This window comes from Cervus canadensis, chromosome 2 (assembly GCF_019320065.1).
Source record: "Cervus canadensis isolate Bull #8, Minnesota chromosome 2, ASM1932006v1, whole genome shotgun sequence".
Taxonomy (NCBI): Eukaryota; Metazoa; Chordata; class Mammalia; order Artiodactyla; family Cervidae; genus Cervus; species Cervus canadensis.
In genome coordinates this window covers 11,362,146-11,387,743 of record NC_057387.1, presented here as the reverse complement: position 1 = coordinate 11,387,743, position 25,598 = coordinate 11,362,146, and the positions used below count along the sequence as shown (strand labels likewise).

The window sequence follows — 25,598 nt, the reverse complement described above, 5'->3', positions numbered from 1 at the left end:
CCGTGATCCTCCAATAAGGACAGGATGCAGCTCACTGCCTGCTTCCTCCTTTCTGCCCAGGACACACTCCTCCCACCCCCCCATCCTGCCCACTCCTTTCCTTCCAGCCCAATTGGGCGAAACACCTCCCTGTTTGTCATCACGCCTCTCTTTTTCACCTCTGAGACTGCCTGGAGGCCTCTCACCCCACCCAGGACACTCGTCCCAAACTCCTCATCGCACTCCTTCCCCCACCTGCCCTGAGCCCTCTTATTCCATGAAGCCCCTGCAGTGGTGGTGACTTAGGGCCCGTCGTCCTTCTAGATCTGCCCCTGCGTGTCCATGCTGAGCACTTGCCTCTTCCATCAGACTGGAGCATCCTCCACCCTCTGTAACTCCTCCTGCACCTGAGGAGGTGCTCAGCACGTCCTGGGGTGAGGGGCTGGGTCACAGGCTCTGCCTTCTGCCGGGGACTCCTGGCAGAGTGGTTGATCTGAAAGGTTGATCAAGTGGAAGAGGGAGGGGTGAGCTTGATTGCCTTGCCTGGGCAGGGGTAGAGTGTTTGATTCGAGGCTCCAGGCGGAAGAAGAGCCCCCAGGACCTGCCGGGCATGGGTGCCCGTGGCCTCCACCCCTCACTGCCCTCCCTTGGCCCCTAGTCACATGTCACTGCCGTCCCATTTGGCTCCAGCGATCATTCCCCTGCCAGAGAGCAGGAGGAAGAATTCATTTCCCAGCTTCAGCCAGGCGACTGTGAAATATGATTTCTAAAGTGTTAATAATGCATCACGTTTAGATAGCACTTTACATCTTGCAGAACGGCTGGCTGGGCAGGGGGGCTGGCAGCCTGGGCTTGGGGCTGTGGGGCTGGCTGCCGGGTTTCATTTCAGGACTTCTCATCTGGAACACATGTCTACTCCTTGGTGCCTTAGTTTCTCTTTCTAAAAGAGCCTTGGCCTTCTGCAAGGGTGTGGAGGTGCCCTCACTTGCCACATCCCACCCCCTGCTTCCAGACCTTTATTTACCATATCATCAAAAGCTCCCAGCACTTTCTTCATTCATCAAGCCCTGGTTAAATGACTGTTGTGTGCCTAGTCTGGGCATGAAGAGATGTTACAGTCTCCAGGGCTCTTGGGATTGGATGGGATAGAGGTGTGAATCCCCCACTCCCAGCACTGTGGCCTAAAGTGAAGGCAACTGAGGGTTTGACACCCATCCACCCTTCTGCTGGATTTTAGGGTTGAGGGAAGTGTGGGGTGCTCTCTGCAGACTACCAGGGCTTCCAGGGGAGCCCAGCTAGCTCACCACTATGGACTTAGAGGGGAAACTCTGCCTTGTCTTTGGCGGTCTGCTCAGAGCCAATAAACTTTTAGGGTCCTTGACCACCTAAGGACTGGAACTGTTCTGAGCTCTCACACATCAGCCCCTGTGCCTTTCACATGTGTTTAATAAGTACGCTCATCTTTTCATTCCTTTCCAAGGCATTTTATAGACCTCGAATATTCCCCTCTATCTATGTCACTAAACCCTTTTGCACCTATCACTGTAAGGGCTTGAGAAATCTCTCCATTTCCCAGCCCACATCCATAGCCACTGCTTCCAGGAAGCCTTCCTAGAATGATCGGAGGAAAAGAGAAGACATATAATTGTTATGCTGGGTTCCCCCAAGTTCCCCCATGGCTCCCACCTGAAAGGTAGCTGCCCTTGACACACTGGAGTCCCAGGTTACTGCCCTCTCTGTAGCAGTTGGCCCTGGAAAAATATACGGAAATTCTATTTTTATAAAATCATGTTTATTTTTTGGAGACCTGGATCTCTCAGTTCAAGGAGTCCTGCACAGCCACCAACTGTCTTTGCAACCTCTTTGGACCTCAGCGTCCTCATCTGAAGAATGAGGGGAAGATGCTCACCAGGGCTTTCTCTAACAGTGTCTTTGATGACACTCCTACTTCAAACAATCCCCTAGTGAATTATTAGGTAAAGGAAGGAGCCCTGTGGTAAGTGTGTAATTGCCTTCCAGCTGATTGACTTCAGAAATTAAGCTGGGGGCTGTGTTTTCCTGGAGGGAGGCTTGCCTGTGCCCTGCAGTGACTTCATAGACTGCTCCTGTCCTCAGCCCCGGCCGTGACCCTTGGGTCTGGCCCGGAGTGGAAGCTCTCAGAGGGCCAGGCCTGGGGCTTTGTGAGTCTGTTTGCACTTCACCCTGCACCACTGGCTGGATGCTAACTCAACGCTCTGTGTGGCCGGGGATGAGGAGGGCGCTTCTCCTTGCCCTCAGCCCTTGTGACTCTCCTCTCACTTCCCAGGAAGACAATTCCTCACAAAGTTTTCCCAACGGGTTGTGCTGCCGCTGCTGTTGAGCTGACACCATAGCTGACGAGTTATTAAAAATCCTTCATTATTATTCTGTACCATCGCTCTCCCTCCTCCCTGCCTGCCCTGCCCCAGGCTTCCAAGGCCCATGGCTGTCACTGAGAGATGCCTGCAGGCCCCAGCCGAGCAGAGGCAGGCTTTTCCACTCCCTCCCTCAAAGTGGCCCCCGCAGAGGTGGCAGCTGGCCGGAGGCACTGGGTCTCACCCAGGGCTGGGGATTCTCGCGCCGGGGCTCCCGACCCGGCTTTCGGCAGAGCCCCGGGAGCTGGTGCAGGCGTTTCAGTGCTCAGAGGTCTTTCTGTCAAGAAGTGGTTGGAGACGGACCTCCCAGGAATCTTGGTTAGGGAGACATCTCAGAGGCGTGCACATCCCAGACGCCATCAGGGACTGATGCTTCATCCCCTGGGGAGAGTGACAGACGAACTCCATCATCCCACTCCCTGAGCTGGGGGTCCAAACCCAGCTCATCCATCACACGTCCCGATAATCAGATTTGGCTGCAACAAGAACAGAACAGAGTGCTCAGCTCCTCTCCCAGGCACTGCGACGACAGGTCCTGAGAGATGGACAAAGCCTTGCTCCTTGGAGGAGGGACTGCCCAGAGGGAGCTGTCCCTTGCTCCGGAGTTGGGGGCCAATAGGCCAAGTCTCTGGAGCATCCTGGCATCCTCCCTGCTGCGGGGCTTCCTACAGACACCCCATGAAGGCTTCCAGTGCCCTGTGTCCTGGCAAGTGATCCCAGGGTAGGAGCTGTGAGCAGGAGATAGATGGTGGGTCTCTGCTTCCTGACCTGGAGCCCATTCACTTATTCTCTGTCATATTTCTCTCTGCTCACACTGCCTCTTCAGATCTGACTCACTCTTCCTGGGGTCTCAAGCATTAGGCTCCTTTGCCCTGAACCTCATAGTTGTGTTCCATCCCACTTTCTAGGACCCTGGGGCAGAAAGTTCCGGGCAGAGAAGAAAACATCCGTGACTGAGAATTCAGGGCCTCCTTCCCACCTTGTTTTGGCCTCCAGGTGGAGTTGTTGTCTTTTACTTGTCTCTCCCCTTGATTGCCCAGATGAATTTGAACCACCTACCCAAAGGTGTGGAGGGAGAAAGAAAAGAAAGCAGATTACAGGTAATGAAGTGAAACTGTAGTTAAGAACATGGCCTTTAGGATTGGGGCAGGAAGAGAGTGAGGGCCGGGGTCTCACTGGTGCGCAGCAGGGCCCTGGGGAGGCAGGAGGGGTCAGGCTTGAAACAGGGGTGACTATTAAGGGCAGGGGTTAAGATTTGGTTTCTGTGTTCCTGTATTCAATAAACATCTATTGATCACTTCTGCCAACCAGACCCTGAGGGAATCCGAGATGCGTTGCCTTCTAAAAGCTCATGTTCTAGTTCAGATTTGGGGTTAGAATGATTGTTAGGACAGGTTCAGATTGGTATGAATGTTTGGGTTGATGCTGGGTTAGGGGTTCCTGCTTGAGGTTAGTGTGCAAGGAGGAATCGGGAGGGTTGATGTGGGTAGATGTATTATCATACAGGTCGGTGTGGAGCTTCCTCCAAGGCTCTGCTCCTTGATTTCCCCCTCCCACTGCTTACCCGAGCCTGTCTTTGCTGTCTAAGGCATCCTGGACTTACTGGAATCCGTTTAGTGACAGCAACCATCTGCTCTCCCTCCTGGCGATCAGCCCCTGTCTCCTTCCTCTTCACCTCCTTCTGCCTCTCCTGACAGGTGTCCTGCATCCTGCCTTCCTGGGAGCGGTGGGCCTGGTACTCCTGTCCTCTCGGGGCTCACGCCCTGGGCATCTTCGTCCTTGGCCCCTCCTTCCCCATCTCCCCGCCATATGCACCCAACCCACTCCTTTCCCCTGCACACTGCCCACCTAGCTCAGGCTCTCTCACTTCTGTGGGCACACGTTTGGGACCCTCTGTCTCCAGTGGGGTTCTCCTGGTTCTCTGGCCTCCCCTCATTTCCCCTCTTACCCTGAAGCAATATTTCCTCATGACTCCCCTCCCTGCTTCTCTTTTGATCCATTTTCTAGGGTCCTGTCAGAAGTCTCCTGCGGCCCTGATTTCAGCCTGCCCTTCCTTCTCCGTAGATTCCTTTCAGAGAATCTCCCACCCCATCCCTCCAACTCACTGCCTCTTGGGCTGGAGAAATTTCTTTTCATCTCCCCTCATCAGTCATGTGGGGCAGATCCCAGCCGGGAGCAAGTGATTTTGTTCAGGAAAGTCATTTCCATGGGACAGCAAGGGGCTGAGGAATGCTGGAGTGGGGGGCCTGGGGTCCGGAAGTGACTCTTCCTCCCTTGATTCGTTCCAAGGTGAAATAGGGTGACTCCAGGGTATCCTTTTCCTCCCTCCGTTAGCCCCACACCAAGATCTAGGGGGTGGCTGGATGAAATGCCAGGGTCTCAGGCGTGGCTTAGGAAGGAAGTTCCAGAATTATCTGAGTCAAGGTCACACCACTCCCATCCCCATCTCAGAGAAGCTGCACATAAGCTGCTGAGAGCCAGGTTTCCAGAGGCTTCTCTCTATTCCCCATCATCCTCCTTGTCTTTTTCTTGCTCTTGGAGCTCTCCTGTGCTCCCATGAGAACCTTCTCCCACCCCACCCTTCCATCTTTCCTTCCTAGAGCTGTGAGCTTGATTGACTCTGATACTGGGGGAAGGCATAAGCTACTCGTTGGAATGCACAGCACCCTGTCCTCCTCACAGGGAGATAATCGAGGAGGAATATTGGCTCGTCCAGGAAACGAGGTGCTAAATTTGTTGTGAGATTGGTGTCACAAGCAATCAAAGGGCGCCTCTCCCCATCGAGGGCTGGGCAGCTAAATGAGAAATCATTAGGTTATTGCAGAGACCGCAGACAACATAGGTGGAGGAAGGAGAGGGCCCCCCCACTTCCAACTACCATTTCTCTGGGGGGCAACACAGGAAGATCAAAAAGGGAAAGGAAGAATCAGAGATGCGGAGAGAAAGCGTGAAGGGAGAGGCAGGCTGCTTTCTCCAGGGTTTCTCCTGTACCTGAAGGGATGTCTGTGCATCCATCAGGCATGTTCCTGGCTTCTCCTCTGGCATCTGGGCTGTCCTGAGGCTGACACAGAACACAGGACAGAGAGACAAGTGAGCAGGGTTGGGTGTCTCCAGGTCATGCTTACAGGAAATGCTTACAGAAATTTTGTAGCAGAAAAGTTGAAAAGGGCATGAGCACATGGGAGAAGCTGATGAGGGCACCGGCCAGAGGGGCTGGTTTGGAAGGGATGAGAGAGGAAAATCAATACTTTCTTCATAACCCCTCTGGGAAGACTGCCTGGAGAATAGGAATTGGAAAGATTTGTAGCAGACTCTGAATGGGAGCAGGTGTAGGCCTGCTAGGAGATGTTAGGGTGGCTGTACATGCAGGGTGCTCTCCCCTTTCTGCTGAATTCCTGCCTCCTTCATGGAAATAAGACCAAAGAGCTGCTTTGGCTTTCACATGCTTTGGGGAACAGTCACCGGTGTTCATGGCCTAGAAGAGTAGGTCTCTCCATGGACTCTTGCCTTGGACTCCCAATTGGTCAGGTCTCCCCATCAATATTCTGTAAACTTCCAACCTTAGTTAGATGAATGATTTGGTTTTCCTGGGTTTCCCTGTTCTCGGGGCATTTGTGTTTCATTTGGCAGGCAAACTGAGTCAGGCAGAACAAAAAAGATCAGGAGCAGACAGACAGTGTTCATCAACACTGAAGACCTGCCGTGAGTCCTCCCTCCCCTATGCTGGGTGCCGCAATTGAATACCACCATATTGAGACCCTGCTCCTCCAGCTGTTAATTACAGAGGCTCCACTGCTGGGCTCCCTCAGCTCCCCGCAGCAAATTAACATTCCGTGCCCCTTGCACGTGTAGAATGAACCAAGTTAGATGGATCGATTGAGCCGCCAGTCGGAGCTGCTTTTACTTTATGCAGGATTGATCCAGATGACCCCAACTTGGGGCCTCTAGAAGCGCCTTTGCGGGAAATCTTTTTAATGGAGATTAATTGGAAAAGCCCCGAATGTCCTAGTTATAGGCAGAAAGTGCCCCATTCTCCGTTTGGGTGGCTACGTGCCAACACTTGTGTGTAGATGTGTACAGACACACAAGTTCACTAGACACATGAATGCAAACAAGGACACAGAGAGCACACAGTCTCACACACACCATCCACCTTCAAATAGCCACCTGGGGCCTTTTGATTCTTCTAAGCCCTTCCCCAGATCTTAGCAGGTGGACACAGGGTGAGTCTGTGTGGCCTGGATCAGCCCCAACTTCTACTTCTGTCTTCCTGAATCTGGCCTTCTTTCTATGTCATGCCCCCAGTCTTTCTCAACAGCCTAGAAGTTTCTGGAGGGCAGAGACAGGAATGCCCAGAAGGAGAAACTGTTTAATTTTTAAAGAGATATGACCTTGGTTCTAATTTCTTTATCTGCTTAAATTCCAGCCACTTCCAACTGCTTGCTGGTCTTTTATGTCTCCATGACTTGGCTCACGCTGTTCCTTTTGTCTGGAATGCCCTTCCCCCAGCACTCTGGCTGTTGAAATCCATCTTGTCCTCAAGACTCAAGGCAGTTCTAATCAGTAAATGAGTATTTATTGGATACCTACTGGGTGCCAAGCAAGGTCTACCATGTTTAACCAGTATGATGTAGAAAGGACTGAGGACTAACAAAGGGCAACAAGACAGGGGTCTCAGCCCGAGGGCAGACCGGGGTGGAAGTCAGACATGAGAAAAATTCATTGATGTAGTGCTCTTTCCTTGACGTCACTCCATCAGGACCCTCATCATGCCATCTTGCCTGGATATTCGAGCAGAAGCTAGGTGGTGGCGGGAACAGGTCTGTCTTGTTCACTTTGCATCCCAGAGCCCAGGGTACTTCCTGATTGGTAGTAGACACCCCTAAAATGCTTGTTACATGAATGAATGAATGTTGAATTGAGTTGACTTCCTCTGGGTGCAGGTGCTTTATCCATTAATTCAGATAATCATATGATAAACATTTATTGAGCACCTATTGTGTGCAAAGCACATTCTGGGACAAACACAACCAACATCATATCTGTCACCTCAAGGAGTTTGCAATCTCTTCATGTGAAAAAGGAGTGAGAATAAAATACAATATAGTTAGTTACAGACTAAACTGCAGGTCTCAAACTACACGAAACATTGAAGTTTCATGGTTAATTGCCATGGGACCAAAGTCTTACTTAATCCTTGACTGCCAGCCTAGATGATTTTTTTGAACTGGTTTTTTTTTTTTCCCCCCTGCAGATGGCTCTGTTTAGAATTCCTTCTGTTAAACTTCAGTTCTGCAAATCATTTCAGTCCACCTTGATCGAACTGTTACAAATTGATTATTTGATAGGTGTGTGTCCAAAGTAAGATATGAGGTGTGTGAATAGAATCCTAAAGAACCAGAATTGAAAGGGATCTTAAATAGTATCCAGAGCCCTCTGGAACATTGCTGGCTGGTAGTCATCCACCCTTATCTTGAATACTTCTAGTGACAAGGAGCTCACTGCCAAGTGCTACTAAAAGGTTCTTATGTGAACAAAAAAATCTGCTCCCCTGGGAGCCACAGTCATTAAAGTCCATTCTAGGGCTTTGTAAGGAAGGCTCAGTGATGGAGCCTGGGGATGTGCCTTTGTTATGGGTGTGACACATGTCTGCCAAGGCAGCCTTTCTCAGAGGCACTAGTGTGGAGCCAAGGTCAAGGCCACTCGTCAGAGCCCCATGCCTTCCCAGGTGAGTTGCTCACCTGGCTCTCAGAGTCCATCTGGAAGTGCTGGAGAATCTGCAGAGTCACCTGTGCTGAAGGGTTCCTGACTCTGGGAAGCGATTAAGGTCTAACACCTGGATCTGACCTGCTGCTATTTCTTTCTTTCTTTTTTATTCTTTAATTTTGAGGTGGGTGGAGTATGAGTTGATGCAAAAATATAACAAAGCTCGTTAAACGTAGCAATGGAGAAGTGTCCATAAGAGCTCCGGTCCGGTCTCTGTGCTGTTGTTAGTCACTCAGTCGTGTCTGACTCTTTGCGATGCCCTGTAGCCCGCCAGGCTGCTCTGTCCATAGGGATTCTCCAGGCAAGAATACTGGAGTGAGTTGCCATGCCTTCCTCCAGGGGATCTTCCCTACCCAGGGATCAAACCCAGGTCTCCTGCATTGCAGGTGAATTTTTTACCATCTGAGCCACTAGGGAAGCCCATGAATACTGGAGTGGGTAGCCTATCCCTTCTCCAGGAGAGCTTCCTGACCCAGGAATTGAACTGGGGCTCAGAAGACCCATATTTCCTTCTGGCTCTTTGGTTCCTGGATAAAGAGGAGAATGCCCTCCTTTCTGCTGCCCCAGTCCTCACGTTTCCGGATTTCTCAGAGTTAAGGTTATATATTCTGGCAACTTGTTGGCTCAGATGGTAAAGAATCTGCCTGCAATGCAGGAGACCTGGGTTTGATCCCTGGGTCAGGAAGATCCCCTAAAGAACGGCATGGCAGCTCATTCCAGTATTCCTGTCTGGAGAATCCCATGGACAGAGGAACCTGGCACGCTACAGTCCATGGTGGTCACAGTCCATGGTGGTCGCAAAGAGTCAGACCCAACTGAGTGACTAACTCTTTCACTTTCATTCTGGCGTCTGTTCCTAAAAGTGCCAGGAGACTTCGATGGAGACAGTCTGGGGACCAGCCTGCATTTCTTCCTGGGCTTCAAGCCTGCCTGGGGGCCTCAGGGGTGCAATTCTCACACTCTCAGATTGTATTCTGAAGCTGTATTCATAACAGGGTAACTAAGAATGTTAAAGCAAGCTAGGGAGCTTTCAGAGCGGAACTTGGAACAGGGAGGCCGCTGTGCCTCCCTGCCTGAGGGGGGAGCCAGAGGGAAGCGGTTCATGGTGGGAGAAGGGGATGGGGTCAGACCCCAGGATGGACTTCCTGTTTCCCTGGGGTTGGTATGTGGCTGACAGGTGACATGCTGGCCTCCTTCCTGGTGGGCACACTGCTGCCCAGGGCGAGGACACACTAGCCCCCTGGGGGCTCCTATGGGACGGGGCTGAGGGGGACCAGTGACTTGGCCCCATCTCATTTGTGGGTACACACCAGGGCCTTCCATGGGCAGCCTTAGGAATTACTCAGATACCACCCACCTCATCCTCTCCTCCTCCCCCACCTTGGCTAATCCTTTCCAAAATCCCTTCCATTTCTCAAGGATTTCACTCCTTTACTTTGACCTAAATGCTCAAGACCTTCCGATGAGGCCAGAGGGTGGTAATCCGCCCCAGATCTCCCCGCCCATCTGCCTGCACAGCCCCTAGGGGCTTCTACTGACCCCACCCCTTCTCCGATTTCTTATCTCCTTCCCAGGTTCCCTTTCCCAGATGGTCCCTTACACCTTTCCTGACTCTCACCCCCCATTTCCAAATGACGTCTTCCCAGCTTCTCCAGTTTCTCCCTTGCTGCTTCCCCAACTTCTTTTAGGGAAGGCAGGGTGCCCAGGTAAAGATTCCTGACCACCGCTCCCCCCCACCCCCATCTTGCCCCCATCATCATCGCAGGATGGGGAGATTTGGGGCTGCACCCTGACCCTGGGGAGAGGAGCCCTCTGTAACTTGGAGGCTGCCACCAGAAGTTTGGGGGGCATGCTTCCCTCAAATACCTTTTTCCTTTTACCGACCCCAAGCTTCTTCAAAATAAAGGTTCTGAACTGGTGATGAAGGTCCTTTCCAGCACCAGCCTTCAGATTCTCTTTCTAACTTAGCATCTCTTTCTCTGTTCTGTCTTTGTCTTGTCCTCTGTCCCTTCTCTGACTTTGTGACTGTCCTCTTCGGCTGTCTCTTCTCCTTCCCTCCCTCTGCCTGCCTTTTGCTGTCTTTCTGCATACCCTGCGTCTTCTCTCTGAGCGAAGTCCTTGCCGGCCACCTGCCTCCCCTCTCCTGCACTGCCCTGCCCTCGCCCACTGAAGCCAGATTGAAATTCAGTTTTTCAGCAGACCATCCACCACCCCTGTCACCCTCCCCACTTTCTCGTCCCGCCTGTCATACCTGCTCCAGCCAACCCCACTTGGGCTTGTAATGCTGTTGTCCTTCCCATAGAACATTCTCAGGGTCCCCTGCCAGGGCGCATTTGCATAAAGTTGTCAGATCAGGTCTGGCCCAGGTGCCTCAGCCTGGCAGGGCAGAGGGGGCTGGACAGCCAAATATAGCAGGGTGGGGGGAGTGTTCCCAGCTGCACCTGCCCGTCTTTTTAGTTCAGAAGCTTGACATCCTTGTGAGTGGGTCTGGGCTAGCAGGTCACTTTGGAGACCCAGGATTGCCTGCCCTCTTATCCTCTCTTTTTTTTCCCACCATGAACCTACTGGAAGGGAACTCTTGATGGGGAGCTCCTTACAGGGAAAACAAAGACTGGCATTTCTCAGTTACTATCTTAATGTCATAAACTTGCAGCCTTCCTTCCACATGCCTGCTGGAAGGAAAGGCCAGGATGGCCCCAGGTGTGCCGACTCTCTCACAGTCTGGAACACTGGGCTGAGTCCTTAGAAATGTCAGCAAGGTCCACCTGAGGCCCCAGAAGAGCAGGGGATGCAGTAGAATCTTAGAACCTCAGAGCCAGAGAGGTCCTTCAGAGCCTGGTACTTTACCCCCTTCTCGTTACAAAGAACTGAGACCCAGAGAAGTGAAGTGACCCCTCCTCCCCACCCCGCAAAGTCGTGCTGCTGGGTGGGGTGGAGGCAAAACCTGAAAGCCCCTGCCTCCTGACTTCTGGCCCATTATCCTCTGTCCCCGCCACCCGCCCCCCCTCCCGCCCCGGCAGGCAGTGCTGGGCCAGTCCCCATGGCCTCTTTCAAGGTTCTGTTCTTGCCTCTTTCAGTAACTAACACACTGGCCCAGACCAATAAACTCCTGTGTCCTGTCTCCATGAATACCAGCCCTGCGGCCAGTCTCTCTGGTCTGTTCAATGCAGGGAAACCAGGCCAGATTGTGGCCACTTGTAAAAGCCCATCTGGTCCCTGGAAAGCTTCCCCTTCAGCTGTCCCTACCAAACCCCAGCCTTGGAGACAGACATCAGGGTGGCTTGGCCAAGCTGGTTGTGAAGGGAGGGAAGAGAAACCGGTTCTTCTGCTCTGGCTTTGACCTTGTGGGACGAGAAAGGACCAAACGAGGGAAGAGGGTGAAGCTGGAGTTGAGGCATCTGTTCCTCAGGCCGTGCTGCCCACTGGGTCTTTTTCACTTCAGACTGTGCAGTGCGGGCATAGTACTTTGGTATAGTAAATGCTGGTGGGCAGCAGGGTCAGGGCGATAATAGTCTTTGAATGTTTAGTAACTTGTCATGGGGCATCCATCTGATATCTCTATCACCAGACCTCTACTCACAGCCAAGCCCGAGATTACCTGCTGGAAGCAAGTCAATGCAGCTTTCTGACCCCTGACCCCTGACCTGTCCAAGAAGGGGCTTACAGTCACTGGGTCACATCACATTTGGACACTTGGATTCTAGGCTGGGCCCTGTATAAAGCAGAGTCTACAGACCCACACCCCTCATGCCAGTCAGCTAGATGGTGTGGTACTTCCCTCCTGGCAGCTTCTCTTCCAAGGGTCCTGAACCTGATTCTCTCCCTGCCTCTACATCTCCGCTCTGGGGCAGCCAGGATCTCTGTCTTTTCTCCTATGTTCCATGTCTTTGCCCCGCCAGCGCATGCTCTTGCTTGCACTTTCTCTCTCCGCAACTCCCCTTCCTCCCATTTCCCCCCCCACCCCGTCTTCCCTCCTCTATCAAAAGTGCAAATCTCTCTTTCTTCTCTCCCTTTTGCTGGCCTAGCCCAGAGAATCGCAATCCTCTTTTCTCCATGAGAGAATCCAACCAAGGGGAGGGACCCTCTCTGGCTGTTGTATTTTTCATAGATTGAGAGAGGGGATGGCTGGGGAGGGGGAGAGAGCCTGAGGGAGGGTGGGAGAGCAAAGATGTGAAGGCAGAGAGAGAGAGGGAGGGTGGCAGGAGGAAGAGTGGAGTGTGGAGAGATTTAGTTCCATCTGAAAGCTGTCAGTGCGAATCAAAGGCTTCCCTTTGAACCAGCAGCGATCTGGAGTGGTGAGCATGGGGACTGCTCCGGCCCAGGGGGTTCATTACTGCTCGTTTGATAAATCCGGGGAGACAGGGCTTGGCCTCCGCCACCCCCATCTCCTGCAGCCCGGCTTCCTTGGCAGCTCCCGTGCTTGGCCCCACTTCCTCTCTGGTTCCCAGCTGGCCTGGCGGGCAAGGCTCCGTGAACATGACCACCAAGGTCCATGTGCCAAGACATGGGTGCAGAAAGGCGCCCATGCAGCGGACTTGAATGCAGAGGTGCAAGAGGGTGTGTGTGTTTGTGTGTGTGTGTGGGGGGGAGCACCAGTGAACATATGTACTTATATGTACATGTGTGCACAAGAAGTACACAACTGTGTCTGAGAATCTGTCAGCATTTCAAGCCTCTCTATGGTAGATGTAGAGGTTACTTCCTAGTTTTCAGTCAAAAATGGGATTCAGGGACTTCCCTGGTGATCCAGTGGCTAAGACTCCGAGCTCCCAGTGCAGGGGGCCTGGGCTCGATCCCTCATCAGGGAACTAGATCTCACATGCCGCAACTAAGACCCAGTGCAGACAAATTAAAAAAAAAATTTTTTTTTAATGAGATTCAAGGACGTCTCCAGTGGTTCAGACTCCTCACTCCCAAGGCAGGGGGCACAGAGTTAGATTCTTGGTCAGGCAACCGAGATCTCACGTGCCACATGGGGTGGTCAAAAAAAAATTTTTTTAAAGGGATGGGATCTCACTGTCTTCACCAGGCCTTTGTGGAAGGCTGGTCCCCCCAATCCTGGGAGCACCCAGTGGGAGCAAATGTGTTCACACACAGAGGTAGGGACGGGTGGCCTCTTCTGTGCTGTGTGGAGGAGGGGGGTGGAGAGCCAGCTGGGCTGGACAGCAGTGTCTCCCCAGGAAGCTCAGGGTGGGGAAGGAGAGGTGGCGTGGTGCTGAGAGACGGGAGGGGGTGTCCTAGAGAGGGGACCCTGCCAACGGGAGATGGAGAGGCCGCAGTTTGCACAGTGGCCAGAGTCTGAGCTGAGAGGCCCAGGGGATGGTGAGAGGCCAAAGGCAGCAGCGGCCAGGCTGGAAAGCTGGCATTCCAGGGGAGCCGGTGTCCTGGCCCCTCACTGTGCTCACTGGCCCAGACTCTTACCAGCTGTGTGCCTGGAAGGAAGTTGCTTATCTCTTTGAACCTATGCCCTTGTTAGGGATAATAATGGTACCTTCCATATCAAGTTGTCATGTGCATTGAGTAAACTAGTCTCACAGAGGTACCTGGTACCGTGACTGGCCCTTCACAAGAAAGGGCTGTATGAGCCCCCGACTCCCGCTGCAGGGTGTTGGTGGCTTAACGGATGGCGTTTTGTGATCGACTGAAACCTCTAGGTGCTGTTAACGGGCCTGCCAGGCTTTGGACCCACTCTGCGTTCATGTAGGAACATTTACACCAAGCCTTCTCTGATGGATGGCGGCAGCGCGTGGGGCAAAGCCTGAGTGGTTACAGAGTACAGGCCAGATCTGAGGAGGGGGGCATTGCCCTTCCGGGAGGTAAACACAGTTCAGAGGCAGGTCTGAGTGTAGGGGGGAGATCAGAATAGTACATGAGTGCAGAGGTCGGGGGCACCAGAATTTCTCTGGGGTGGTTGTGGTGGGTGACGGGGGTGGTGACATGAGTCCCATACATTCAGGAAATGCCTCTTGGATATTCTTAATGGCACAGCATGGTACCAAGAGCAGGCTGTGCGTGTGTTAGTCATTCAGTCTTGTCCGACTCTTTGCAGTCCCACGGACTATAACCCACCAGACTCCTCTGTCCATGGGATTCTCCAGGTAAGAGTACTGGAGTAGGTTGCCACTCTTCTCCAGGGGATCTTCCTGACCCTGGGATCGAACCAGGGTCTGCCGCATTGCAGGCAGATTCTTTACCGTCTGAACCACCAGGGAAGCCCCAGGGAGTATACTGCCTAAAAGTCCTGAGTTCATCCTCGTCTCTGCCGCTTCCTCATTTCCCTTTACTCTGACATGGAGACCATAACCACCACTCTGCCCTGGATTACAATATTACAATACCAGGAACCGTGTCTCTAAGGCATGTGCAGTGGAGCCCAGCACATAGGCAGCATCTTCTAACCGGGAGTTAGCATTACTAAGGAACGTTGCTAGGTCTGAAGGCACAAGAAAGGAAAATTTAAGCAACTCTGTTCTCCAGGGGCTCCCAGGAGAGTGGGAGAGGCAGAAACGCACACACATGAGTAACTTTTAATCCAAAGCAGGCTGTGATAAGTGCTAAAACGAGAAGCTCAAACAATGGGGAGGAAGAATAGGGGAGGAACCATCCCAAGATGAAGGCCAGAGGTGCTTTGAGCTATGGGGTAGGGTGGCGAGGCCCAGGGTTAACTCAGAAGGAAGGAGGGCTGGGGGGAAATCAGGGAGGAGCCCAGAGGCCTCTGTCCTATGGCACCCCTGTTTTGCTTTTCTCATTTCTCCCAAGGTCCCTCTGTGCTCCCCTTGCCCTCCCCACACTGTTCAGCTCTTCACCTGCCTGCAGTCCCTGCCTGAGCCTCCTTGGAATCTCCTGTCCTAGTGACAATACTGGGGAGGGGGCACCTGGAGTCTGAGATGCCCCAGCCTCCTGATTCCTGCCTAAAGGACGGAACCAATCTGGAGATGAGGCCCTGGCCCCCTGTGACCACACTCACCATCACCTCCCTGCCCTGCTGTCCTTGTCTTTCTCTGCGTCCTCAGCCTGCCTGCTCTCCTGCCTTGGCCTGGGTTTCTGTGGCTCCCTGGGTCTTTGTATCACTAGATCTTTGCTGGTGCTTGTCTCCTCTGTGTCTCTGCCCTGGGCCCATGTCTTCTTTTTTCCTGGGCTCTTTCCAATCCAGATCTCCTCTTCCTCTTGCCTTCCCGCTTCTCCTCCCTTCTCCTTTCTCTCTCCCTCTGCCGGGTGGGTGTCTGTCTTTGTCTCTGCTTCCCGGCGTCACCGGCGCCCCTGCCAGGCTCCCTGTTGGCCTGTGAGTGTGAGCTCCCGTGCAGCAGCACACTTCTTCTCTGCCTGCCTTCACAATGGCTGCTCGAGAGCTCACCAACATCTGCCAGTCGCTGAAGACAGGGAAGCAGCAGGCTGAAAGCAGAAGGGAATTCACTTAGACACACACGTGGGGCTTTGCACTTGCCCCAGACTGGAGCTGCCAGGCAGGAGAGGCTGCTTGTTCGATGGCACTGCTTTTGCTTTCGAGGCTGGTCTATTGTCAGCCTTCTGTTTGTGTTCAGGCCCTTCTTGATTCCCCTCCCACCTGGCTCCCCATCCCACATCAAACCATTCCCCTGCATTTTTAGTATTTCCTGGAAGTAGCGTGTAGATGTGGGGATGGGGCTGACATTTCACCCCCATGCCCACTCCCAGTCCCAATGCAGACTCCGTCCTATGTCACATATGTCCCAGCCGGTGGGAGACCCAGGCCGCCAGGACTTCCGAGGCACGTGTGTGTTCTCTGATTTGCATGCATGCTTATGAGGCCGCTGGTACCAGTTCTTGGTGCCTTCTTAACATATACCCAGTACCTCCTTTTCGGTTGTAAAGTGACTTCTGCCCTTCCTCTTGTGCCTGTCTGATGCCTATATCTCTCTGCTCACTTTCTAGGCTTTTTTTCTCAGCAATCCCCATATCCCCTCTTCACTCACCCCCATCATTGCACCAGAACCTTCCAGAGTTCTGTTCCCCTCTGCTCCACATTCCCTGCTTCAGGGAGCCCCCAGGCCTGCCCCCGCACTCTTACTCCTCTGCCCGCAGGGAGGGCCCTGTCTTCCCCTCCCTCTCTGCCCTCGCTGCCTTTGCCGCAGTCCGTGAGCCTGGCCAGGAGGACGGGGCATCTGCCTCCTTCCCTGATGGGGTTGCACAGGCAGCCCTGTTTATTCAGGCATTTGCTCATTCTCACTCCATCAATCAACGGACTTATTCACAACACCTTTGTGTGCCTGGCAGTCAGGCCCTGTGCTGGGTGATGGGGCTGACGCTCTGAGTGACACAGTCCAGACATAAGGAGTTCTCCCCAGGCAGGGAGGGGTGGGTAGTGCAGCGTGGACTCACCCACTAGCAGAGGTGGGAAGTGAGTACAGAGGGCTCTGGGGCCATGCAGGCAAGCAGGGAGGACTTCACAGGGGAGGTGATCATTTGAATTCTGAGGGAAGGGGAGGGAGCAGTGTTCTGCCCAGGAAAGGCCTGTATAAGGACCTGGAGACAAGGACAGAAGCCTGGAGTGTGCAAACAAGAGTGAGTGGTCCTTGGCCATGGCGCGGCAGGCTTAGGGCTTCCTCCTAATCATGATCCAGGTCAGGACAACCCACGGGCATCTGGACTGTAGCTGAGATACTGTCTTGGCTGCAGAGGCTGTTTGGGGGTCAGCAAACATTTCCTGTCACTTTTGCAGGCTCAGGATCTACAGGACCTTTCCATTGAGTTAAATTCCTGAGACCCTTTGTTTCTCCTCCTCTGTGATCTCTCATGGGAGTCATTGCTTCCATCCCTCTGTCTCCAGACTAAATTGCTTCAACCAAGCCTACGCCAAGAGGGAACTGTATTTCAAAAACCCCAGAATGACAGATATCGTGTTTGTCATGTCACTGCTCAGGTTTCCATCCGTCCCTCTGATTATCTAACTGCCCAGGATAAATAAGCTCATAGCCACCATTCAGAGTGCACATGCCAGGGAATGTACCAGGCAAATCATCCACCTCTTCCCATTTAACTCTCCAGCAGTCCGGGTAGGTGTCATCGTACCCCAGTTTACCAGTAAAGAGAATGAGGCTCAGAATAACTTGGCCACAGTCACACTGGTAGGAAGTGAGTGGCAGAGGTACTAGGCAAACCTCAGTGTTTCCTGAACCTCTACTCTTCAGAGGGACTTTGCGGTCCTTGGCCCAGACTTGTCATTGTAACGGAGGAGCCGGGAAGGGGCAGTGACAAGGCCAAGGTCACACCACTCCCTCTGGCGAGACGCCCACCCATCTCTGACTCGCACCCCCAGGGCCTCTCGCCTCCATCCTGCTGCCTCCTTGACCTCCCAGTGGACAAGAAACCAGCTTCTCACTGTCCTCAGGAGACCAGGGTGTCCAGGCCCCATGCAGGAAAGCTGTGACTATAAATTCCATCTCTGAGCTAGGGTGCACAGGCCACTCTACTTGCAAGCCCTTGACTTGGGCTCCGGGGGCCGTGGGAAGGAGAAACGTGAGTGTGTAGAATTTGCAGCCTGTAGCTGCACTAGAGAAATGCGCAATGATATGAATAAATTTGAATAATAATGAGGGCAATGCCTGAATTAATAATACCAGCTGCTCACCTGACCCACCTCTCCCCCAGGATCTCAGCACCTGCCACCCTAATCCCAGGAAATATGGGTGAGCCTTTTCCTTTCCCCTTAGAAGACATAGATGGGATGTCAGATCAGGAGAGTTGGGGAGCTGCTGTTTCTAACTTCCTGACACCCTGCAGACCCAAAAAACTGGGTTTACACACTTAACTAAGAGAGGCTACCTGGTTGTAGTAAATCATATGCTGGCCATCAGTCCACCCTTGCTCTGCCCCTTTCTCACTTGGTCTCCTTGATATGCAACAACCAATGTGGATGTCATATGTCCAGGGAGATTCAGAGAGAAGAGACAGCCTGGGCTTTGGCCTTGTGGAGAGGTTCCCATTCTAAGGGAAGAGGTAGTGCAAAGACTGCCACCCACAGCTGCCCTCTACCCCCAAACAAAAGCATGGACGCAGACTCTGAGAGCTTGGGAGAGGAAATTTCATGGATAGAGCTGTGACAGCAGGACCGAAAGGTAGGACAAGCTGTGTTTGCCCAGGGAACTAAAAGATCAATCCAGGAGGACTTCCTGGAAGAGGCGGGAAGGTGAGGCAGTTTTGGAAAGGTGAGAAATGGAGCTGGAGGAGGAAAAAGAAGAAGGGAGGGATGAGAAGATGAGAGTCCTGTTCCTGGTGAATAAGAGCGAGGTCTTGGAATGGGCGGGGGACCGTTGTTTTGCTTGTTCATAGGAGTGATGGAGGATCAGAGAGATTTTGGAAAGCTGAGTTAGGAAAGAGTTGGACCTGGGGATTGTCATCTCTAAAAGACTTGGAAGCTGGGGAGGGAAAGAACAGGGAGGAGTCCCCAGAGTTCCGGGGGAAAACTGATTTGGGTTACCGAGTGTGACAGATTGGGGACGCGCGTGGGAAGCCCCAGACCTCTCCCTGGGCTGTCCCGCAGCCCTTCCGTCTCCTGGGGCCCAGCGCGGGAAGCTGACAGTCACAGCACAGTGCCCAGGACTGCCCACCACCGGGCCGACCAGCAGTGGCTGGAGTGGGTGGGTGGGAGCAGTGGGTGGCGGGGGCGAAGAAACCCGAAATCCAATTCCCTGCTCTATTTAGGCTCCACAATTAAAGGCAATTACTCTGCAGTTCTGTAATCAAATGCTCCCGGCCGAGCTGCCAGCCGGGCAGCCATGTGTAGCTCCGGCAGCCAGAGGGAGAGTGGAACAAAGTCACGTGGAACAAAGTCACGTGGCCCTGTCAGGTCCCACGGGCCGGGAGGCTGGGCGTGTGCTGGTGTGTCCATTGTGTGTAAGCACTCAGGGCTCAGGGGCAACGGGGTGAACACAGGGGACCAGAGACGTGTACAGGAAGTGGGTTCAGAGCTACTTTGCCTGGGATCCGCCACCAGCCACCCAGGAAGCATATTTATACACATACAGGGGGACGTGACTGTCCCACGGCACATGCCGTTATGTGCTCGTTGGGTGCATCCAAGGGGGACTTGCCCCTGGCGCAGTTACACACGTGAGTCATCTTACATTGGCTCATGGACACATGTCCAAGCGGGGGAATGGTAGGACATTCGCCTCTCAGGGGTTGAGGGCAACCGTGGCATCACCAGCGGCATGTGTTGTGGATTCGTCACCCAGTGACCTGGTGTGGGGACGGGGGAGCCCTGGTCCCGGTGGTTGAGGTGGAGCCCAGGACCTGAAGTGCTCAGGCTCAGGCTTGCATCCTGCTCTGTCCTGAACGCGCTGGGAGCCCTTGGGAAAGTGACTCTCCTCTCCTCAGGGTCCTCGTCTGAACAGGGAGAGGTCTGGACTAGCCTGGTCTCTGAGGCCTTTACATAACACTGCACCACTTGCTATGCTTGCTGAGCGCCTCAGCTCCTGAAAGCCAGTCCCATGGGCCACGGAGGGAAGGAAGAATCAAGGGCAAGCACATGGCTTCTTGGAGGGAAGGCTTTGGGGCTGACGTGGCGTGGGGACCAGAGGGTCCGCCGTCCTGGCCTGCGGCTCTCTCTCAATCTCTCTCGGGCCGCTGTGGGGTGGGGGCAGAAGCTTGGGAGGCACGGCCTCCTGGTGCACCCCTCCTCACTCATCTCCTGACCCTGTGCCAACTTTGGCTTTGACAGGGACCCAGACCCGCTTCAGCCAGGAGCCAGCCGACCAGACCGTGGTGGCGGGACAGCGGGCCGTGCTCCCCTGCGTCCTGCTCAACTACTCGGGGATCGTGCAGTGGACCAAGGATGGGCTGGCGCTGGGCATGGGCCAGGGCCTCAAAGGTGAGTGGGGCTGCGCGGGCAGCCCAGCGCCCAGACGGCCCCATCATGGCCTCCCTCCCCCACCAACGAAGAGGACTGGACTCAGCATCCTTGCGTTCCCACCACGCTCCGTCTCTGGGCTCCAGCCTCCCCTCTTCCACTTCCGTGTGAGTGGGTCTGTCTCCCTGTCCCAAGCTCTCTCTCTACTGCTGTCCAAACTCCACAGCTCTGCCTTTCCTCCTGGTTTGCAGACTGTCTCACAGAGGGCCAACGGGAAGTCCAAGGAATCAAGGGAGACCAAAAGACCTTTACACAGGACAGCTTTAGGCAGACGGACACCGTTAGAGGAGCCGCAGGCAGCCGGGCCAAGCAGGAGGGGCTGGGAAGCTCCAGAGCCCCCTGCAAGGGCCGAGGGAGGACATAGCAGCTTCTACGTCCCGCAAGTGTCTCCTGCCTGCTTGGCTTTGCTCCAGCCTCTCTCTCGCCCCCTGCCCAGGCAGTGTCTGTTCTGTGGCCACAAATTCATTTTCATTTCAGCCTAAGCACTTATTTATTCATTTAACCAGCACCATGGAGCCGCTTTGGAAACAAACATAATGTGCCAAGGTGGGGACAGGGGGAGCCCTCCTTTATTCCAAAGCAAGTAAAGATACTTCTGGAAAGGCCGTCTGGCAGAGTGGATGGGGAGTCAGAACCCGTCTCTGCTGCCTTCCAGCTAGGTGACCTCAGGAAAGCCACTTCACCTCTCTGGGCCTTAGTTTATCACTGTGTAAAATAGACATGGTAGTTGCAGGTCTGCCAGCTTTATGGAAGTGTTTGTGAGTTTTGAACCAGACGAGAGACTATGTGAAAACACACTGCTCGCTGTCAAGCAGTGTAATGGTAAAAGCATGGGAGGGATTGTGTATTTTTCTTCTTATTGTTATCCAGGGCTTCAGACTATTTGCTGTGGGTTCCGTGCATTAGAGCAGGTAGGAGAAATTTGTCTGTATGGAGCAATCTCTATGAAGGAAGGAGAGGGGCTGGCGGATCTATTGATGATGGAAGGAGAAAGAAACTGGGAGAGAGAGAGAGATCAATAGATATGGAGTGAGAAGAATCGATAGCCTCTGAACAGAGGGAGGCAGTGGGCAGTGGGAGGGAGCTGAGGGTCGGGAGCACGAGAGCGGGGACAGCCTGTGAGGGGTGGACGGCAGCCTGGAGGCAGGAGGGAGAAGGCTGGATCGTACAAGCACAGAGGTGCGCCTGCCACAGCGCGAGGCTCCTGCAGGTGAGGGGTTCCTGGGGGAGCGGGCAGGACCCTGCTTCTCACATCCCTCCCTTGGTGAGTGACGGCGAGACCTTTGCCCGCCTTGGGCTTCCCTCTGGCCCCAGTGAGCTCATGTCTGAGCTGCAATGGCCTATATTTCCTAGCGCCCACACACCCGCCCCTCTTCCTCTCCTTTTCTCCCTGCTGTCTGCCTTTTTTTTTTTTTTTTTTTTTTTTTTTGCCTTTTCTTTCCTATTATTATGAGAGACATTTGTCTGCAAACAGCTTCGGAGATTTCATCTGCTCCCGCTTAGCTCCCCCTTCTGCTCTCCCCCATCTCGTTCAGCTTTGTGGCTCCCCGCCTCAGTGGAGGCTGTGACATCGCAGTGCCTGCCCGGGGACCTCATCCGCGTCGAGGGCCCCCTGGGTCCCAGGAGAGGGTGGAGGGAGGTGTGCTGCCTCCCAGTGGGACCCCTGGGCCCTGATGTGGGGAGAGGATGTGCCCTTGGGGGCAGGGCGGTCCAGGCGAGCTCCAGGTTGGGGCTGGGCTCACCTGGGCTAGCCCTTTCTCTTCCTGCAGCCTGGCCACGGTACCGCGTCGTGGGCTCTGCGGAGGCCGGGCAGTACAACCTGGAGATCACAGACGCCGAGCTTTCTGACGATGCCTCTTACGAGTGCCAGGCCACGGAGGCCGCCCTGCGCTCCCGGCGAGCGAAACTCACCGTGCTCAGTAATGACCCCCAACATCCCGCATGCACCCCCACCCCACCCTCACCGCCCCGCCACCTCCTCCTGTCTCTTTCTCTTGGTGTCCTAGCTGTCCCCCTCCTCCCCAACATCCTCTTGCATTTCCCAGCTTCTCTGTCTCTGATCCTGGCCTCAGGTACTATCCCCACTATCTCCCTCGCTTTCCCTCCCCCAATCCTTTAAACTCCTTCCAAAGCCAAGTTCAGATAGAAGAGAAAAAAATGGGCACGTGGGCACCCACTCTCTGGCATCCTCGCTGCCCTGCCTGTGCCCAGGCTCCGCCTTCAGAACATAAACTGCCCCCGCCAGAGTGGGGGCCTGGCGGGGCAATGGAGAGCCTTTCCTGGCAGAGGGCTTGTTGGAAACCTCTCCCTTCCGCTCCCTCGCAGATGCCCCAGAAACGGCGGCTCCCTTCGCTCTTTCCCCTCCGCTCAGCCCCTCTCCCCTTCTCTCTGTTCCCGCCTCAGCACTCACCCCACCTTCTCCACTTCACCTCCTGGCCTCCCCAGGGAACAGGGGGGCAGAACTGGAGGGATCGGGCCTTGAGGGCTGAGAAACGGGGAGGGGCTGGGGCAGGGGTCCTGGCTGAGTCGGCTGGAGCTGCAGCCAGAGGAGGACTTGTCTCTGAAGAAGCCGTGCTGGCTGCCGCCCACAGGGCACTGAGCAGATGTCCCTCTATGGTAACACCCGGGGCCATTTGCATAATGAGGGGATCCTCTCCTGCACGCAGGCAGGACCCAGCGCCGGAATGAGGCCAGCTCTGACACGCCCTCATCCCCCACCCCTTTCCTGGCAGCACTTCCAGCTCCATCCATCTTTCTGTCTCCCTCAAGCTCTGGTGCTCTGCTTGGGCCTCTGCTCCCCTGTCTCCGGCTTGGCTCTGTCTGCCTGTGACCCTCTTCGTTCCCCTTTGTCATCTGCTCCTTCCCTTTCTCTTGCTGCTCCCATCTGATCTGTCCCGCCCCCTCTCTTTTCTCTCCCCAACCCCGAAATAGTTGAAGTGTGCGGGATGCCCCCAGGAGGGATGGGAGGAAGGAGCGGGGAGCTGAGCTAAGTGAGTCTGGACACAAGGAAGATTCTTACCTGGGGGAGAAGGGTGAGGACGTGACAAGCCATCTGGGCGTGGCAGGGCAGGGCCTAGACCATTTTGGCCCCGTGACCCTGAAGAGGTCATGACCTCTGGTCATCTGTTTTCTCATCAGTAACATGGCATAATGATGCCGGCCTTTTCTTAGCAACTGCCGCTTTGCTGCTCCCTGAGTGGGGAGTTGTAAACTGTGAAGGTCTGGGCAGATGTGAGGTGTCAGAATAAGTGAGCACCAGAGGGACCCGGCAGTCTGTTTCTCTGGATGTAAAGGCCCTGAAGGACTAGGACTCCAGGCTGGTAGATGACTCACTTTTCCTCTCTGGTGAAGACACATGGGGAGAACTAGCATGGAGCAGGATGGAGGTTAGGGAGCAGGAGTTAGCTGACCACCAGGGGTAGGCATGGAGTGCTAAGGCATCAACTTCCCCTCCTCACTGGAGAGTGTATGAGCCCCTATGCTGGACCAGGCATTCCAAGGGAACATGAGATACTTAGGAGACCTTATCTCTTCTTTTTTCCTCTCTAACTGCCTCAGCTTAAGTCCTGGAAGGTGCTGCTTCCAGACTGGAGACTGCCATTTGAATGAGGGGGTCCTGAAACTGTTCCTTCCCCCTCCTGCCCCAGCATAGAGATGGAGAAATAGAGAAAGATGGATAAAGGCCAGCCAAGACCCTAGATATAACAGGAACTTAGTAATGACATCCTGCAACTTGGTTCAATCAAGGAAGGCTTCTTGGCAGAGGAGAATATCAGTGGGAACCCTTGGTAGAGAAGTATCTTGTTTAAAAAGCTTTCAAGTCAATGAGGGAGGTCTACATGAGCAGGGAGCTGGCTGGCTTATTTGGAGGGTGTTGAGGATGTGGACCTCTGTAGCCTATTTGGGTGTTTCAGGTGGATGAGGGGAGCAGGAGGAGGCCCCAAGAGTAAAAGAGATGGAAGATGAATGCGTCTACTCCTTTCCCCTCACTCTGTCCCCTCCTCGTCTCTCTGGAGCTCTCACACCCCCTGCCTCCTGCAGCCACATGGAGGCAGTGGGAAGGCAGGACAGTTTGTGCACCCTCCTCTGCTCACCTGCCTGTACACAGCTTTTGTTCATTCGGGGCTCAGAGTCTGGGCAGGACCGAGTGGAGAGTATGCTGTGTTCAGGGTGTGGAATCGGCCTCCCTGCACATGGCCAGCCACATCATCTCCCCTCTCTCGCCGCTATACCCCTTGGCGGTCTACCCTCGACCCCAGACCAGCCCAGGCCACAGAATGGCCTTGCAGAACTCCGAGCAGCTGCCTCCCACTCCCTCACAGACAGACACAGACATAATATAGATCTACAGACCCACGGTTCCGTCATTATTCACGGCAATAACCTCAAGTGCAGTGGTGATGAGCATAGCTCTGGGTCGGCAGGCCTAGTCCTCATCCCAGCCCTGCCGTTGAGCTCAGCCTCCTGCCTCTGAGCACACTGGCCTGGCCTGTCTGAGCTTCAGTGCCTTGTCTGTAAATGGGGGGTGGGGGGCAGTCAGTGGTATTTACCACGAAAGGATTAGTGAAATATACTCTGTGGTGAGGATGAAATGAAATCCTATGCACGAGGCGCTTGACCTGACACCTGGTGAGCGGTCAGTGAGTGGTGGAGATGCTCTGATCATGTTACAGCTTACCATCGGTTTCACACCCTTGATCTCCTTTCATTCTCCCAGTAGGAACTCCGGGGAACAGATGGCAATGTGCTTTTTGAAATTTTACAAACAAGGAAACTGAGGCCTCAGACACGTAAATATTGATATACAAATTTAAGTTTCAAATCCTAAAAATGTGCTCATAAACACACTCATGGGGACGTCCCTGGTGGTTCAGTGGTTAAGACTCCAAACTCCCAATGCAGAGGGCCTGGGTCCTATCCCTGGTCAGGGAACTAGATCCTGCATGCCACAGCTAAGACCTGACTCACTGGAAAAGACTGAAGGCAAAAGGAGAAGGGGGTGGCAGAGGATCAGATAGCTGAATGGCATCACCAAGTCAATGGACAGGAATCTGAGCAAACTCCGGGAGATGGTAAAGGACAGGGGGGCCTGATGTGCTGCAGTCCATGGGGCCGCAAAGAGTCAGACATGACAGAGACTGAACAACAATGGCCAGATTAAAAAAAAAAGAACCTCTGGGACACATGCCGTCCAACTAAGCTTAGCAGACACCTCAACGGCCATATCTGCTTCTCTCCAGGTACTAAGGTGGGCTAGTGACAAAGGCGGCAGGTGGGCGGTCTTTCCCTAAGTAAAGGGTGAGGACCAATGTTACGAGGGAAGGGAAAGCTGATGGGAGAAGAAGCTTCCCCCTCTTCTGCCCAACTAGGACTGTCCTCCTGGGGTGTGATAGCGCTGCGTGACCTCGGAGGGGCCCCACACAGCCCAAGACAGCCTGAGTGGCAGCTCCATTTCTCTGCACCTTTCTCTCCTTCCCACCCTGTGTGCCAATCTGCATCCATCTGGCCCTGGAACCATGTGCACTAGCGGGCAAAGAGGAGGATCCCGGGATGCAGCAAGCAGATCACGGGCC

At 54.0% G+C, this 25,598-nt stretch overlaps 1 protein-coding gene across 4 annotated transcripts in view; it reads left to right on the top strand.

Moving 5' to 3' along the window:
• Positions 1-25,598, top strand: part of KIRREL1 (kirre like nephrin family adhesion molecule 1) — a 100,043-nt gene that overhangs the window by 61,678 nt on the left and 12,767 nt on the right. For 2 of the 4 annotated variants that reach the window (XM_043452746.1, XM_043452754.1), the window contains exons 2-3: positions 19,837-19,986; positions 21,795-21,944. In XM_043452746.1, the coding sequence (XP_043308681.1) occupies positions 19,837-19,986; positions 21,795-21,944 (300 nt within the window). Of the gene's footprint in view, positions 1-14,845; positions 14,898-19,836; positions 19,987-21,794; positions 21,945-25,598 lie in introns of those variants that run through there. The other 2 variants (XM_043452750.1, XM_043452765.1) reach the window with 2 other exon arrangements.